Source organism: Meleagris gallopavo, chromosome 10 (genome assembly GCF_905368555.1).
Source record: "Meleagris gallopavo chromosome 10, MGAL_WU_HG_1.1, whole genome shotgun sequence".
NCBI lineage: Eukaryota > Metazoa > Chordata > Aves > Galliformes > Phasianidae > Meleagris > Meleagris gallopavo.
This window is the reverse complement of record NC_139413.1, coordinates 23,612,434-23,629,014: the sequence shown is the minus strand read 5'-3', so window position 1 is coordinate 23,629,014 and position 16,581 is coordinate 23,612,434. Positions and strand designations below refer to the sequence as shown.

At 37.6% G+C, this 16,581-nt stretch overlaps 1 protein-coding gene across 5 annotated transcripts in view; it reads right to left on the bottom strand.

Moving 5' to 3' along the window:
- OSBPL9 (oxysterol binding protein like 9) overlaps positions 1-16,581 on the bottom strand; it is a 58,225-nt gene that overhangs the window by 9,148 nt on the left and 32,496 nt on the right. For 2 of the 5 annotated variants that reach the window (XM_085232052.1, XM_010716126.4), the window contains 7 exons: positions 15,501-15,548; positions 11,520-11,549; positions 9,021-9,071; positions 4,888-4,926; positions 1,960-2,053; positions 1,373-1,471; positions 394-553 (listed from right to left, as the gene is read on the bottom strand). In XM_085232052.1, coding sequence (XP_085088178.1) covers positions 394-553; positions 1,373-1,471; positions 1,960-2,053; positions 4,888-4,926; positions 9,021-9,071; positions 11,520-11,549; positions 15,501-15,548 — 521 coding nt within the window. The remainder of the gene's footprint in view (positions 1-393; positions 554-1,372; positions 1,472-1,959; positions 2,054-4,887; positions 4,927-9,020; positions 9,072-11,519; positions 11,550-15,500; positions 15,549-16,581) is intronic. The other 3 variants (XM_085232054.1, XM_085232053.1, XM_085232056.1) reach the window with 2 other exon arrangements.

The following is a 16,581-nucleotide window of genomic DNA, read 5'->3' as shown; positions in this document are numbered from 1 at the left end:
TAAAACAATAATATCATTATTATTTTGTGACAGGGATTTGGCTATTTACACAAAATATGAAATACATCCTAGTCTCGGATTAATTCTGTGCGCTCGTGGCTTCCCTATTTCAATCTATGTTAAGAGTCATGTCGGTGTGTATTTCAGCTAGCTGGAATGGGAAGGAAACTGCATCCCTGACAGACAACCATGCTGGGGGATAAGGTGTTCTTATTCTGTTTCATAAAGAGTGACTTGCCTTTTCTTAGTTTGTTTATTTTAAGTCAATCTGTCTTGTTTGATTAAACCTCTACTAGTAGAGCCATACACGTGAGATTAAAACAAAAAACCAGAAAAACAGCAACAAAAATAGAATCTGTATTCAGCACACACTGCATTCTTTCAGCTACTTACTCCATACATCTCTTTGGGGAAGAACTGCTCTGATAGAATTCATCAGCATCATAGAATTCATCCTCACTGCTTGAGTAAGAAAAATCCGGCACTGTGTTTGGAGACAGATTGACATGGCTTGGAGAAGTGAGGCTGCTGCTGGGTGCTGACTGCCCGCTTCCTGTGGAGTATTAAGAATTACAAAATTAATTTAAGAAGAACAATCAAACAATAAACAAAAACAACAAAAAACTAAATCCACCAATTCTCTAGGACTGATAAAATCACTGAGGACTCGAGTAAACCCAGAAGCTAGGATAGCTTACAAAATTAGAAGCAATCATTTGTCAGGTTCGTATTCAGCTTCGCTTAACAGATAACAAAAGAAATGTCACCCCTCCAAAGAAATTGAGAGCATAGAACGGTGAGGTATAAGGACATACTTTCTCCAAAGTTGTAGATTGAAGGCAAAACAGCAATACTGAAAGCTTTTACAAATACACAGTATGGTTTGTGTTGGAATGGACCTCTAGAAGTCATCTGGTCCAACTCCCACTTGAAGCAAAATTAAGTTTAAAGTTAGAGCAGTTTGTTCAAGTTCACATACAGTCAGATTTTAAATATCTCCCAAGATGAAGATTTCACAGTCTTTCTGCAGAATTTAATTGCTTTCACTGTATAGAAATCAAAAACAAATGTTTCAGAAAAAAAGTCAGACCATCTGACAAATCTAGGTTAAAAGTCAAGCAGTTAACATGGAATAAATCAATAAATAAAATCACATCTCTAGAATTACTGATGAAAGATTAGCTCAATGGGAATTGTATCAATGGGAATGAGCAGTGAGCACTGCTCCTGAAGAGAGAGGACTATAATATTACTAATAGTTTAAGATCTTTATAATTGGCCTGTGCAGTGTTACTTTAATAGCAAAGTAGACTACAGGCAGCATACATGCAGCTTTTTTTCCTGTACCTCAGTCATGTTCACAGAGCTGTACCTGTACTATTTGGTGTTGGAGTCTGATTTCCAAGCGCCGCTACTACGGGCCCCACTGGTAAAGATGAGGGTCGCTGCTCTGACTTGCACAGCTGAGGTTCTAGGATATATTTTGAGACATTAAATACTGAAGTCACATTTAATTATGAGAACTGTGCTTTTTCGGTGAAGGAGATTCCACATTGTGTCATCGCATTCAAAAAAAAAAATCTTTATCTAGACAAATCTCCCAGAGAAACATACTTCTGTCATTGTTATTTAAACTTTAAATTTCAAAAGTTGCCATTATTTAGCTAAAAAGTAGTTCTTTTCCAAAAAATTATACTTTTATTTACTCTAGGAAAGAATATTAGAAGTATAAACTCAGGACATAGGCTTATCCACAGAACTAGAGGCAGTGTTACCTGATGGCTGAGGAAGCTCCAGGCTTCCTCCCCTCTTTCCTTGCTTTGCACCACCAGGTGCAGTGAGCACCTGTATTGCATACACGTGGCATAGAAACAATCCACCCTTATGCAGCCCTTCCATCTGAAGTGCAGCTGCATCCTGCTTGCCCATGAGTATTTCTAGAGAGTTTCTCTTCCGTACCTGGAGGTATAACAGTGTGGGAAGGCATTGCACTGATCACTGGCTGTTCCAAAGGACTGGGCTGATACACTGCATCGACAGGGTTTATAGTACTCTGAGATAAAAGAAACAAAAGCACTTTTTTTTTTTTACACAATAAAAAAAACAAAACAGCATAGATAGTAAGAACACCATGAGTACAAGAAATACTTAAAGGCAAGGCAGCAAATTCCTGAGAGAGAAAGTGAAACACAAATTGACAGCTGAGGACACAAGAAATACTTTCAAAATAGTAATACTTTAATTCCTTACACAAATTTTTGAATATTGAACTGAATTTGCTACGGGTTTTACTTGTCCTATGAAGAATTCATACTTCATGTTCTAGCTGCTGGTACCCCACTGCCCACGAATACATATTGCACACAACGCATGGAAAGTTGGACACAAATCAACCAGGAATTAGGACGGGTAATCTCTATTTTCAAAAGACTTCTTTTTTTTTTTTCCAGAAATTAACCTGATCAGCCAAACTTAACCCACACATTCAATCAGGAATCATTGGCACATTTACAGCCACAAAGTGCCACTTCATTGCCAAAATTCTTTTGAATGCAAGCTGACAGTTTTCAGCAAAGGACATCTCAACCTTGTTAAGAACACAGGCACTTTGGAAGCATAGCACCAGTTTGAATCATCGCTCACAGAAGTCACTGGTTTCACTGTGAGTTTTCTGCTTTTATACCAGAAAAGCCTCCTGGAAACATATATTGCAGTGATTTTTAATTCACACAGACATGATTTTGCCTTGCTGCAGTGATCTGTTATCATCTAAGCACTGTTTCGCAGGTATGTTTACATGTGACAACTTGAATTTGTGTATTATTCTGGCTTGTTACTTGGTACGAGGCGTGTAAGACCCTTTTCAATACATCCTGCAATTAGAAAACATTGATCTACATCAAAACTGAAAATCTCTTGTTGCCTGCTTACTAGGAGATCTCGCTACTGTACTTAAACCAAAAGCTACCGAGCAGAGGAAGCAATACAATACTTTCTCCTCTCAACTTCCTACAAAAGGAAGATTCCATTCTTGCCTCTTCTCTGATTGTTTTCCTGAACCTTATCTCATATTAAAAAAATCTGTGAAGCTCAGAAGACTTTTGATAGCACAGAGCTTATTTCATATTAAAAGAAAGGGATGTGATCTAGCGGAGGTTGTTAAGAGTTGGGGTAGTATGGTTAGGCAGTGGTTGGACTTGATGATCTTTAAGGTCTTTTCCAACCTGAGCAATTCTATCATTCTATTGTTCTCTGGATACCTTAAAAAAAAAATAAATTCCTAGTTAGAAAAAAAAAGGATAAAAATCACCAAGTTTTTGTTGGTGTCATTAACAAATAAACAGCCCAGTGCATATACTGTTACTCCACTGCATTCCAGCACAAAGCCAACCTCCCTTAGACATGACCTTAATGTCTTGTGCATCTATGCGTGCAACAAAGGCAGCTCCCTGTCCCACAGACATCACAGTTCAAAATCATCGTCCTGTTTACAGAGCTGAGAGACTTCAGAATAAAGATTATTCCACGATACACAAGACTGTTGCTGTATCTGTCTCCCATAGGTTTTAGGGAAACTAACAATGTGATAAAGAAATACAGAACACTGCTGTGATAAAGAAAAAAAGAACTTCATCTCTTGACTTGGTTTGCAGGGTTGTAACTGTATTCTTAAATAATTCTCCACTACGCAGCATGAACTGGAGGTTTCTCCTCAGATATTTCGAGCTATGCCTTCATGGTTTAGAAACAAATAAAGGAAGACCTGAACATATCATACTGATTTTAACAACAGGGTAAAAAAAAATCCAAGCACGTAGGAGCAGCCATATTATCATTCCAGCCTGGCAACAAGATCAAACTGAAATCCTGACCTCTACCCAAGACAGTACTGACCTCAGGAGAACCAAAATTTCAGCCTTCACAACATCTGGCTGCATCATTTAATATACTTTTTCAGCATAAGCCAGAGCACAGACAGCAAGAAAGTAGAAAATCAAATTTAGACTCTGGTAAGTTGCAGTACCTGTATTAAAATTTCCAAGCTGTAGATCTGCTGTCTGCATCACCTCTACCATAGGACACTGCCACAGGGCAGGGTTGCACGCACTCTTTTCCAGAACCTGCTCTATTACACTAAAGTCTGAACTACGTGACACACAGGGGAACTGCTTATGTTACTTGCAGCAAGCATGAGGCCAAAACCTCTATGTGCATCTTTACTCCAAAGTTCATGACAGGAAACCATACCAGCAAAGCTGTATACAAAGGAAAGACAAGACTTTGGAATTACTATCAACTGTACAAAAACAAATTTTAATTTTTAGAGTCATGTTTTACTGAAACCAATTTCATATTAAAAGTACCTGAAATGTACTTAAACGACAAAAAAGAGAACAAAGAAAGAGAAGTGACTTAAACCAAAGAGGACAAAAGTTACATAAAAAATGCAGAAGTTATATTAAAGAAGGAACACTGCTTAAACAGACAGAATACAACTGTGTTGAATGAGCAGCACTGCAGAAAAGACAAGTTACTGGAAGCACACAGATAGCTGATCTATTTTATACATGGAGATATTTCAGATGGAACATAGAACTATTTATATACCAGTGAGTTCTCTTTCCTCTGCTCACATGGCAGACTTCTCTGTGTGTTCAGTCATAACAATGCCATTTAAAACACTCAGTATAAAACTGGCACTATATTTTCTAACGGCAAGGCTGTGAGCCAATCTCAGAGGTTAACGACTCAACAGGAATTTCAGTAAGATGCTTGAAGCAGTAAATTAGAGAAAGGAAGAACATTGCAAAATGAGTGAAAAGTCAGGTCTCTGTGTTCACATGTTCTGCAGAAGTAAAGGGAGATAAAGATTAGATTTAAACTTACTATAAGTCCATCTGCGTGCTTCTCCTCATTATTTTGGTCCTTAAGGAAAAAATGTTAAGAGTATCAACAAATCAATCTTGTATGACTTAGCAGTTTTGTGTTATGTGAGAGCTCTAACAGCAGGCTTCTCCCAGGAACCTTTACATTTTCAGCCATAAGATGTTAGTGTTCCTCACCACGGGGTACAGTAACCAAACTTGGAGAGAACAACTCCATACGTCATCACCACACTCTGTACATAAGTGTTTTACTAGGATCTGTTCAAACAAGTTCAGTAAGCTTTAAAAATAACCCTTCTACCCTGCAGGACACAGTCCCATTTCACAATGCAGGTTCTTCCCAACTAGCTAGAAGTCCCCAAAGCAAGATTTGCAGTACTGGTGAGTCCCTGAAAACTGAAAGCTGAAGTTCTCCATTTCTGAAGAACAATTAGCATACAGAACAAGTTCTCAAAAGCATGTTTTGCTTTTGAAAGGCAACAGTACTTCCATAGATTTAATGTTCTGAACGTTTTCATATCTACTAGATTTAAACCTTTTAATAATATTTACAGTCTAGTGTGGCTTATTTTTGCTTAGAAACATTATGAGAAGGAGCAAGCAGTGCATGGAATAAACTGTCATCAGAGAAAATTAAACTAGTGACAGTTAAGCTCACATCAACCTATAGCTAGCACAGGTTAAACACTGTACCAGCACCAGTATTAAATTTCACTGCACACTAGGTGAAATTTCTTCACTTCTGCTCTAGGTTCCCATTAGCCAGAATCCTTGTGTCAACTTTAAGACTTCTCTACAGGTTATTCTCTAGACTTCCAGTTAAAGTTGCAAAGAGGATCAAAGGGAAAAAAGCTGTAAATAGCATGAACAAATAGAGGTAGCACATACTTACGTCTCAATACTTTGTATACCCTTCCTTAGCTTAAACACTTGGCAGAAAGCTGCTCAGATTTCACATCAGCTAGCTGACCTTTCCTAAGCAGGGCTGTCCATGATAAAAAACAATACTAAGGGCAGTGAGTTCCAGTGGGTTGTAAACTTACAAACAAAGAAGGAAAAATATCAATTTTTCCCTGCTCCAAACAAACAAAGTCTCCCCATCGTGTTACCTTCACTAACTCCTACGACATAAGACACAAAGAAGCTGCTTTCATACTGATGCTTGCCATCCTATCTCCACAGCACAGCATCAGCTACGCAGCATGCAAATGAAAGAAGGAAATGCCACTGAGGTGGGCAGGCAGAAGTGACCAAAATTGTTAAGGCAAAGATGTGAAGCTAATTATCTGAACTATAAGAATTACTACATGAAACACGTCCTACATATTTCTGTCAGTTTATCAAATCACTGACAGACCACTATATACATTTGTACATTTAGTATCACTGAAGTTGGGCAACTCCAGTTATCATACACAGCCAGGGGTGAACCCAAGCCAATGCTGCTCTCCTCCCACTCAGTTTGTCTTAATTGCTTTTTCTAAGTCAAGAATATTACAGTACTTACAAAGTATTTACTGCGTTATTTTCAGAGTGCCCTGGGTTACCTCAAATACAAGAGACACGATTCTGCCCTGCATCTCCCAGCAACTTTAACAAAAATGTAACTCCCTGATTCCTAAAGCAGGCTGCCAGTGTGTGAAACAGCTTAGTGCACAGTAAGAATTAGGTTTCCTCAACACACCACCAAATAGCAATTGCTTGTATGGTGGAAATAGAGATGTTCTGAGACAGAAAGGTAGTAACAATTTTCAAGGTATGCAAAAAAATAAGAGAGAATTTTGAAGTCTGTCTCCTAATGAGAAAGGAGCTGTAGCAGTAAAAAGGGAGGCATGATGGGGGGAGGGGAAGAAGGTATGTGTTAACATAATGATTTAATTTCAGCAGTGTAAGTCAGCAGCCATATCTGCCTTACAGCTTTGGGAGCAAATCTTCCAGATTCTTAGAAGGTTATATGCTGGAGAACAGAAAGCTATCAGACACAGAACACTGTTACATACTTAGAACTTCACAAACATGGAACTAACAGAACAGAGAGAAAGAGAAACCAACCAAAAATAAACACACAAAAATCATTGGCAATTTTTTCATTACCTACAGCAGTAAAAAAAAAAAATCAAAATACCAACACAGGTGAGGAAGAGAGGGAAAGGGATGGGACAGAAAGGCCATGTCATCAACAAACACATTTGTCTAAGAGAGAGAGAGAGAGGAGATGGAAGTGATAAAACAGAGAAGGGAAAAATTACTGCTCTAGAAGACATTTAGATATGATTATTTCTTAGTAAAAGCACCAAAATTTAAACACCGGTAATTTTACAGTGATTAATATTAATTGCTAGTACTGAAGGAAGGACTTCAAAGTGATTCAGTGTTACATAAGTCAAGAATTTTAGTATTTTTCTGGGACCCAGATACCTACCTATATGTTTATATGACAGCTAGAGCCACAAAGCACTGAATCTCATAAAAAAAAATGACTATAACTGTCACTACAAGTTCAATTCTGTCTGTTCTTGGCAAACCATCAAACCAGCTTCAAAATGATATACTTAGCATCAGTGCAAGGTAAGCGATCACATTTGTCCTTAGCCCACTAAACTTACCCAAAGCACATAGAAGAAATGGGATTTCATCTTCAATGGGAAAAAGATTAGAACTCTGCTCTTTCAAATTTACTAATAATTGCACAGTAGAACATTCAAATAAATAAATAATAAAGTAAGAAATACTTCAGAGAATTAAACCTCCATGTAAGTAACAACTACTAAACACATTTATGTAGAAGTAACAAAAAATGAGCAAGTCATTTGTTACACAGGGTTTCTCCAACAGCTACCTTAACACAGCAAGTCAGATCCATCTGTGTCAGACAACAACCCTATTCAGTCTACCTACAGTTGACTCCTCCAAATCCCCAAAGAATGGCACATTATCTACCAGTTTCATTATGCTAAAACACTTTAAATATATTCAGTACTCAATAGTAGCAAAATATTAGGTACTGTCAAGCCTCTTTTTGCTATCACTACTGTGAAAGGTTCAAATAGCATCACTGTACATTAAACTAAACTGTTCTCACTCTACATTTATGTGGCACAAAACTGCTTCTATGTACCCTACTATTTGCAAAGACTTTTTTTGTATGAACTCGTTAGCTAATGCACCTTTCCTTCAGAGCTTTACCATCTTTTTAGGCTACTGATGTGAAATCTAGATTTCACAAGATATGCAATAATCTTTTAAGTAACGACAAAAACAACCTGATTCTGAAGGTTTCAAATACTCTGATTTTCACTAACCTCAAAATTATATAAAATGCATCTATATCTGTACTGAAGATAAGCAACAGTATCCTAGTGGAAAGCCATGGAAAGAGAAAGTTTAGATGACAGAAAAATGATGCATACACTTATTCTGAATAAATTAGTATGTGTTCTAATTGTCTTAAATTCTCATGCTTTGAAAAACACTGCCCATCTTTACTTTGCTTTTTGTGTATAAATCAGCAACTTAAATAACATATCCTAAATACAGCATCACCTGACCAAAAAAGTCTGAATCTCACTGGATACACAAAAGTAACAAAAGTACAGTGAGAAGTGTACCTGCATTACCCATATTGCATTCCCAAATAAAATAGTCTATTTCAAAATCTTCCAACATGGTCATAAATTTCAGATCTATAAAAACTTTGTCAAACCAGTTTAGATTATTAACGTCATCATTTTCCCTTTCCCTATTCCTGCTAGTCACACTCTTAAATGAAACAGAAAGAACAGTTAGTTTTGTTAAACTTAGATTCTACTGCTGTTATATTAGTTGAAATTCTGACCTACTCTGAAAACTCTACAAGTTCATCTCAAAAAACAAAAAACTAAAAAAACAAAACAACAAAAAAAAAAACCTCTGTCATCAACACAATTATTAATAGGAGCAGACCAAATTGCCTGCTATGGAACTCAGTGTGTCAGAAAGTTCATTAAAACACATTAGCACAAATCAACTTATGAATCCAAACAATGTTCTATTCTGGAACGTGTTGAGTACATTCACATTTCAAATTCTCAGAAGATAAAATGTTCTTACAGATTAATGCCACGTAATAGAATCAAAATAAGTTACAGTACTTACTTTAGCAATCTGTAGCAAGACAATGCAGTGTTTTATTGATTCTACCATGCTCTAAGAAAATAAGAAAAAACAAAAAACCGTGTATCAGCACCATGTATTTTCCATAGTTGCACAGAATATTAATGGAAATATTTGTCAAAACCTAACTAGACACTTCTGTAGAAGCCCTACTTTCTCTTCCCTCACCCAGCCCTCTATTCTGTACTTCTTTTGACAAGGACAGAGGCATAGCAGCAGGAAACTGAAGTTTCCAAAAGCCACATAAAGGACAGCATTCCAACGAGAAATGGAAGTCAGCGTCTAACTTTCACAGAAATGCAAGCAGGCAAATTCTGAGCAAAGACCTAATGCATTTAGCAGTACTACTTCTTTAGTTTTGATGAGAGGGATCCCTCATTTACATACTTGACAAGTTCTCTCTGTAAGATGAAGATAAGGGGGAAGGGAAGAAGAAAAAAGTAATGAAAGTAATCAGTGTGAAGGGTAATGGATGTTTTGCAAAAGATGAGACAGTGGAAGTTCTGATACTTTATACAAACAAGGCATAATAAAAGAACAGCAGAATACCAAAGAAAAAGCTGAACACGTGAGGCAGAAGCAACAGTAATGAAATAAGAAAGAGCACTGGAAAACATTAACATCAGCATATAAAGAGATTCAGGATGACAAAACATGTAAAAAGAGAGAATTAAGGAAAGAGCAAGAAAGTTTGCCTTCTTAAGAGAGGTGGCTTATGTGCTTCTGCACCATGTCACCTGAAAACCAAGGGCCCTACAGGGAATTATCCTGGGCCATGCTGGGCACAACTAACAGGACAGAGCTACAACCATTATCCACCACCTGGGGAAAGCAGAAAAGGTCTGGCCTAGCTCATATTTAATTAGCACTAATAAGCAGACTCCTGCAGATCTTTCTGAGCTTGCATCACACTTCAGTATGAGACAAACTTGGGTATTTAGGAGCAAATTCCAGCAAAGGACTGGAAACAAAAATAATAGGAAAGATGATTAACGAAAGCTGGGATTGTATAACGTGAAGAGAAGGATGTTCAAGGGAGACCTTATCAATGGGTTTAAGCATCTGATAGAACAGGAAAGGCAGGAAGACAGCAGATTTTTTGCACTGGTATCCAGTGACAGAACAGCAAGCAATAGCCACAAACCAAAATAAAGGAAGACCCAGGAGGATTCAGTCCTGGGCAACCTGCTCTAGCTGACCCTGCTCTGAGCACGAGGCTGGACTGCAGACCTTCAAAGTCCATTCCAAACTCAGCTATTCTATGATTTTACAATTCTAAGATGCTAGACCTAAATCTGAAAGCAGAACCAGAACCAGGCTGCCCGTCTGACATTACACTACTGGATCTCATATACAGGTTCCCAGAAACCAGAGCATCCACTGAGACAGTGCTCTGCAGGAACTGGCCTTGCTCTGATATGAGAGCTGCTACCAAAGACTGAAATTCAGTTGGGCCCCAAGCTGACCCTGTACTGTGCTCCTTGAAATCCACACTGGGGTGAGATTTTTCCATTATCCGGGGTAATCCACTAAGCACTACTTAGACAGATGAGGAGAAAGGGAAGGTGAGGACAGCAGTGGAAGATTAACAGGCAAATCAGTGCTCTGAAAGAATGCACAAGCATTCAAGAAATAGAAAAAGATCCTACAGAAGACTCAGCATAAAAGACAAGGTGAGGAAGAAGACTAGAAAAACATAACATTCAACTGGAGAGGAAAACACTGATTTATCAGAACTCAGAGAAAATTAATTCAAGGCAAAGTGGTAATTTTCTACATTTGTTAGAGGACATCCCTATGATTCACCAGACATGAAGAAATACTGATAAAGGACTGGAAGAGGCCTGGACCAGACTCAAATCTAAAAGCACAGATCCAGGAATAAGACATACATCTTAGCATTCACTACAAAGTAAATGTCTGAAAAACTGAGATGAAGGGATGGAACAAGCAAGACAAAACGATAGAGAGGAATGTTCTTGGAGCACAGAATCCACACTCCCCACTGTACGCAATGACATCTCATTCAAAGTTTTAACAGATACAGAGAAGCAAATTATCCATGTTAGGAAAGTTAAGCAGTCCCTATTGTGTGACTCTGAAGAGCACATCTGTGATAAGTTGTTTGGTTTTTTTTAAACAGATGTTTATACTGGAAAAATTGGGGATTTATCAAATGGTAAAGATAACCTGGTAAGAGGTTGTGGTTTTTTTCTACTACTCAAAAAACTTTTAGTAAGGTTGAAATATGAGCAAAAGAGAGAGAGACAAGTCATCAACATTGTCTGCTTGGAATGACTGACATAAAAGGTAATTTTATTCTGTTTCTGAACATGAAGTTTGAAATTCCATCACCCTTAATGAAAAAGGGAAAACAAAAACAACCTGCCATTTTTCAGTAAGGAAGTTCAGAGTTTTTCAAAAGAAAACAAGGTGACCATTCAGAATCTATCTAGTAGTTAAAAAATTGAAATAACTTACACTGGTGGTTTCTTTCAGACTTTCAATTTTCTGTAAAAGAAAAATTTCAACAGTGTGGTTAAAGACAGAACTTCCAGCATGCAGTTTAATCTAAATACTGTACAAACATTGTATTTTAAACACATGGAGGGCATGAAAAAAAAAAAGCAATCAACACAAAAAAATACATTTCTACATAAAAACAAAATTTTCATTTTGTAATTGTAATTCATTTTGTAACCTGCTAATTAAAACCTGAAGCTGTCAAGCTTAGGAATTTCTGAGCAGTGACATTACACATATCTACCCATTGAAGCCTGTGCTTCACCTTTGCCTCCCACTAACAGCAACAAAGATGAAATGCAGTTATGATGATTCACTCCAACTACACCACTCTAATGCAGTGTACTGAAAGCAGTGCATTCCAACAACCAGTATTACTTGAAATTAAGCTTTGTAACAAGCAAACATAGGTAAACCCAGTTTTAAAAAGAAAAATCATGGAAAAATCACAGCGCACACCTATTCTTGCTTCTTCTAAACAGACAGTTCATGCACCTGGAAATCTGCCCTCTTATCTGGAAACACTGGTTCACAAGTATTTCCTGTGTGGAACTGCACACCAGGCATGCAAAATGCATCTGCATGCCTTGTTACAGATAAGCACGACCTATCTAAGAAGCACATGCATCCTGTTGATGTCCTTGTGTCTATCTGCTGAAGGCAAAATTATCCAATCGGACTCAGCACTAATCCTCTACAAATTCAATTACAGGAGCTCTTTGTTTTGATTAATATGAACGTCTCACATGACTTGAATCAGCTTCTGTATGACTCTTCAGTAACCAAAGCGTGTGAAGGAACATTTTTCCCCACAAAGCACTGCAAGCCACATTCTACACCATAAAAGAGCAACATGCCTGTTTGTTCCTGTAGACTCATAGTCTTAGTTTACATGGACAAAAATGTGGTGATGGTTTCCCAGCAAGTGCCCAGGGAAAGTCCTTCAGTTATACTGTTCTGTACACTATTCATAAGGATGCTATGCATTTCCTTCCATCTCTGTCTTGGCAAGAGGTGGCCAAATAGTGCCATAGGAATAACTGGGCCACAGCCACGTAGGAAACTGCCTCTCAGGGATGCTACACTGCATTTATTTCTGCTGCAAGCACAAAATATGCCAACAGTTAAGAATTCCTATATTGTTTTTCCTATCTCTATTATACTTCCAGTCCAAACTTCATGAACATGTACTGAAATCATTTGAAATATGATGACAGCACTTCAAAGTTTTGAGCCTTACAGCACCAAAAGACATGCACCCAAACTCAAAGTTTTCATCAGCTGAAAGATGAAACACTGCAATGAATCACTCAGCCTCAAGGCTTCATAGCCAACTGTAGGCTGCCATCAGCAGTTCTGGTTATTCTTCATCTACTTTTTCCAAGAAGTTGTAACAATATTTACGCTCCAGAAAAATCAGTATCTTATTCCCTTTGCAGATAACTGTTGAAATCTGTTAAATCTGAAAGTGATGACAGGTCATGTGATGCAATTTGGTCACAGTGTTCTCCCAACCCGTCTGTAATCTTTCAAACAACAGTTGAATTCAGACACTGCTATTCTTGCATGTAGGTGCAGACAAAGCATAACACATCTGAGGTTGCACAGAAGATCTGGGATGGGATAAGACTCAGGTCACCTGGTTACCAAGGCCTAGCCACAAATTATGCAATCATAACTTTCTTTTTCTTTAGTGAAATGAAGTTTTTGTGAGGAGGTCAGCCTACGCAGAAACATTCTGCATTAATCCATTTTTTTTCTTCCACATTCATGCCCCATGGGCACGCTGCAAGAACAAAGCATGGGGAAATGGAATATTGCCTTCTGTATTGATGTCTGTACATATACACAGGCGTTGGAACTTGACAATCTTTGAAGTCCCTTCCAACCTAAGCTATTCTATGATGATCCCAAAAAGCCAGACAGAGCCAGTCCTTGTGAAGCCCCTTCTAAAGAGCAAGTACAGATATGAAAGTCTCTGGATTTTCATTAGCTAAATTGAACAAGAAGTATGTTGAAGATGAAAACCATTAGACAATAAAAATAAAGCCAAATATCACATACTACTAATTTATCACAATTTTCTCTCTTCAAGATTCCCATTCTCTGAATATCAATTAGGAAGAAATTTTACTGTTTCCTTGGTTATTAAACACATTTTCAAATGAAACACTGATATTCTGCTGAAACGTGTTGTCTTCTCTATCTGTGTTCCTTGGAAAGCGACTCTTCTTCCAAATTCTTCAATTTATATTTGCAGAATGCAGCCACACACGATAACTAATATAATCAAATTGCAGGCTTCCACCGAAACTACCTCACCTGGTTGCTGGTTTTTGCACCTCCTTGATATCTGATTTTATTTTATTTTTATTTTTAAATGAAACCACTGGTGAATCAACAGAAAGCTAATTTTATTTCATCAAGATTTTTGCCTCATTCAATAATAATGTGGCTACAGAAAGTCAGATCAGCTTGTCTGGCAAAAAGAAGTGACCAACTCATGGCTGGAATCAGTGAAGTGCAATTTAAATCCCCATGTTCAGCCTTAGATTTACTTCACCAAACCTACTTGCTACGAACCAAACAGCTTGATCAGGCTACACCTCCTCCACAATATTTCTCAGTCTTCACATCAAGTCTGAATGTTCTTCCAACTTCCACAAGTTACTATGGCTGAGAAGAAAATATCCAGGAGACCTTGAAGCACCTCAGAACAGCCATCCCCTAAACTACAGCCTATAAAGACAAAGTATGTCCAATGCTTCATCTGATGCTCTTGCAAAAGTAATCGCTCAAGTTTTAAACGCCTGGCCATAAACAGCTGCAGAAAACAGCATTTAGCTATTTGGAAAACACGTAACGTGCAACTAATCACCAAATCTCACTTCCCCAGATGAAAAGATTATGGGCTGCATGGCAGTACCCTGCAGTTCAGACTCAGTCCAGAGCCTGAAAGCTGAACTGTATTTACATAAACAGGAAAACTGCTAAATACAGCATTAAAAAGCCTCTTAGTTGCTTCAGTCCAGGAAGAGACATGATAAAAAAATATTTTGTCAGATCTCTTTCATTTTTAATAGAGAATAAATGGAATCTATAGTAACACTTAAAGACTTGAAAACTGAGTAAGCTGACCTCTTCTAAATAAGCTTCTTCCCTTCTCTACAAAGTCAGTCTCCATGAGTACCTTGCAGAGATGAAGAAAGAAATCAGCACAACGTGCAGGAAATCTCTAGGGATTATAAGCACTGTCACAGCAGGGAAGGAAAAAAAAAAAAAGAGAGAAAAAACTACTGCCTGATCTGCAAAGTAGCACCTGAACAGAGGTCAGCATTGAAGGAGAATTCTTCCCCAGCAGTAAGTATGGGAGGAAAAACAGAGTGTCTTTAGATCTTGCTCTTTTAATCAGCTATCTACAGATTAAGTACACTTATACAATCACCTAAGATAAATGAAGTCTGATATTCTCAGATTTCCAACCCATAGCATTACTGGTCACGGAAACAGAAACAAATGAAGATTGAACACAGGAAATATGTGATTCCTGGTGTTCATTCTTTCCCCCTCAGAATAGGTTTGCTATTCCTACAAACACATCCATTCAACGCTCATCTTCGTTATAAGATTAAAAAAATAAACTGCAAATTTAAGATATAATGCTGTGAAATTGGTAGCAGTAATCACTGGAGTAGTAATCATTTCCTACAGACTGAAATCTTTTCAATGCTGTAAGTATGGCACCTAGTATTACTAAAAAATTCAATTTACCATTTACTCACAACACAAGTTACATTGTTTATGTTACTCCAATTGCTTGTAGTGATTTAGACAACTTGAAGAATAGGAAAATGAAATATTTAAATATCTATCATCTACTGATGCACAAAACTATCAGATCAAGTCAAATAAGCAATATTTAAGACAAAAAGTACTTGCTTTTCTCTGTTCATCATCTTTGCAGTTCTGGAGTTTTTCATCAAAGAGCTAAAAGCAAGAGAAATATTAAAAGGTTTTGGTTTTTTTTTTTTGCTATGCAACAGCCAAAATGACTGAAAATTCTGAATTAAGCACATTTAATAAGCACTTGAGTTTTTATATGATTTATATAACAGAAGTTAACACTTAACACCTCAAACCATCGTTCTCTTATTTCTGCAAAGATCTTTGCAGCATACGGAGTGCTTACCAAAAAAGCCTAAATCCTTATCAAGACTTCCAGGTACCTTCCTAAATTCAGGTATGTGATTCAAATCATTTAAGACTCGCAAGCACTTCTTTTACAAAGACAGAATGATTTCACAGCTTTATCGCTGCATTTATTTATTTTATTAAGAGTGGAATACAAGATGCAGGCAAATAAAGCAGAGCAAATTCTTACTGAAAAGCTTGAATACGTATTTAAGACAGGCTGAGTTGAAACATTTTAAAATTGCTTTTGACAGCATACTGAGGTGCACATACAAATAACCATTAAGCTGTTGAAGGAAAAAAAGAAGTGCTTAAGGGTAATGCTCAAAAGATCATCGTATCCATCCTTGCTCAGGGAAAAGGCTGCATTTTTGACCAGGTGAACTAGAGCTCTTCTCTCAGTTGCCTAAGTAGTAGTTACTTACGTGATCCCCTTGAGGGCTCATTTCTGCTTCTAAAGCAGACTTTAGTTGTGATCTCTGGACATCCTTAAATTTGCTTTTATTTCCTAATTAATTCCTACACTTCCTCCTCTCTGCTGGCGTGAAAAAGTGATTAAAAGGAGTTAGATTTAAATACCTTCTTTCAGTGAGGCACACTCCTCCCATATTCTCCTGCAAGATGGCCTTGGAACACAAATTAAAGCTAACTCCTGGATGAAACCTCTGCAGATTAGCTTCAGATTTTGCGTGCATTCCTTTTCCCATTTCCATTCCTGTCACTGCACTCTCCCCCATATCCACCCTGCAACTGAATTTTTGCTGAATACTCCATGTACAGTACTTTTCCATTATATCAGGGGGAAAAAAAGTCCAAACCAGCAGAACTG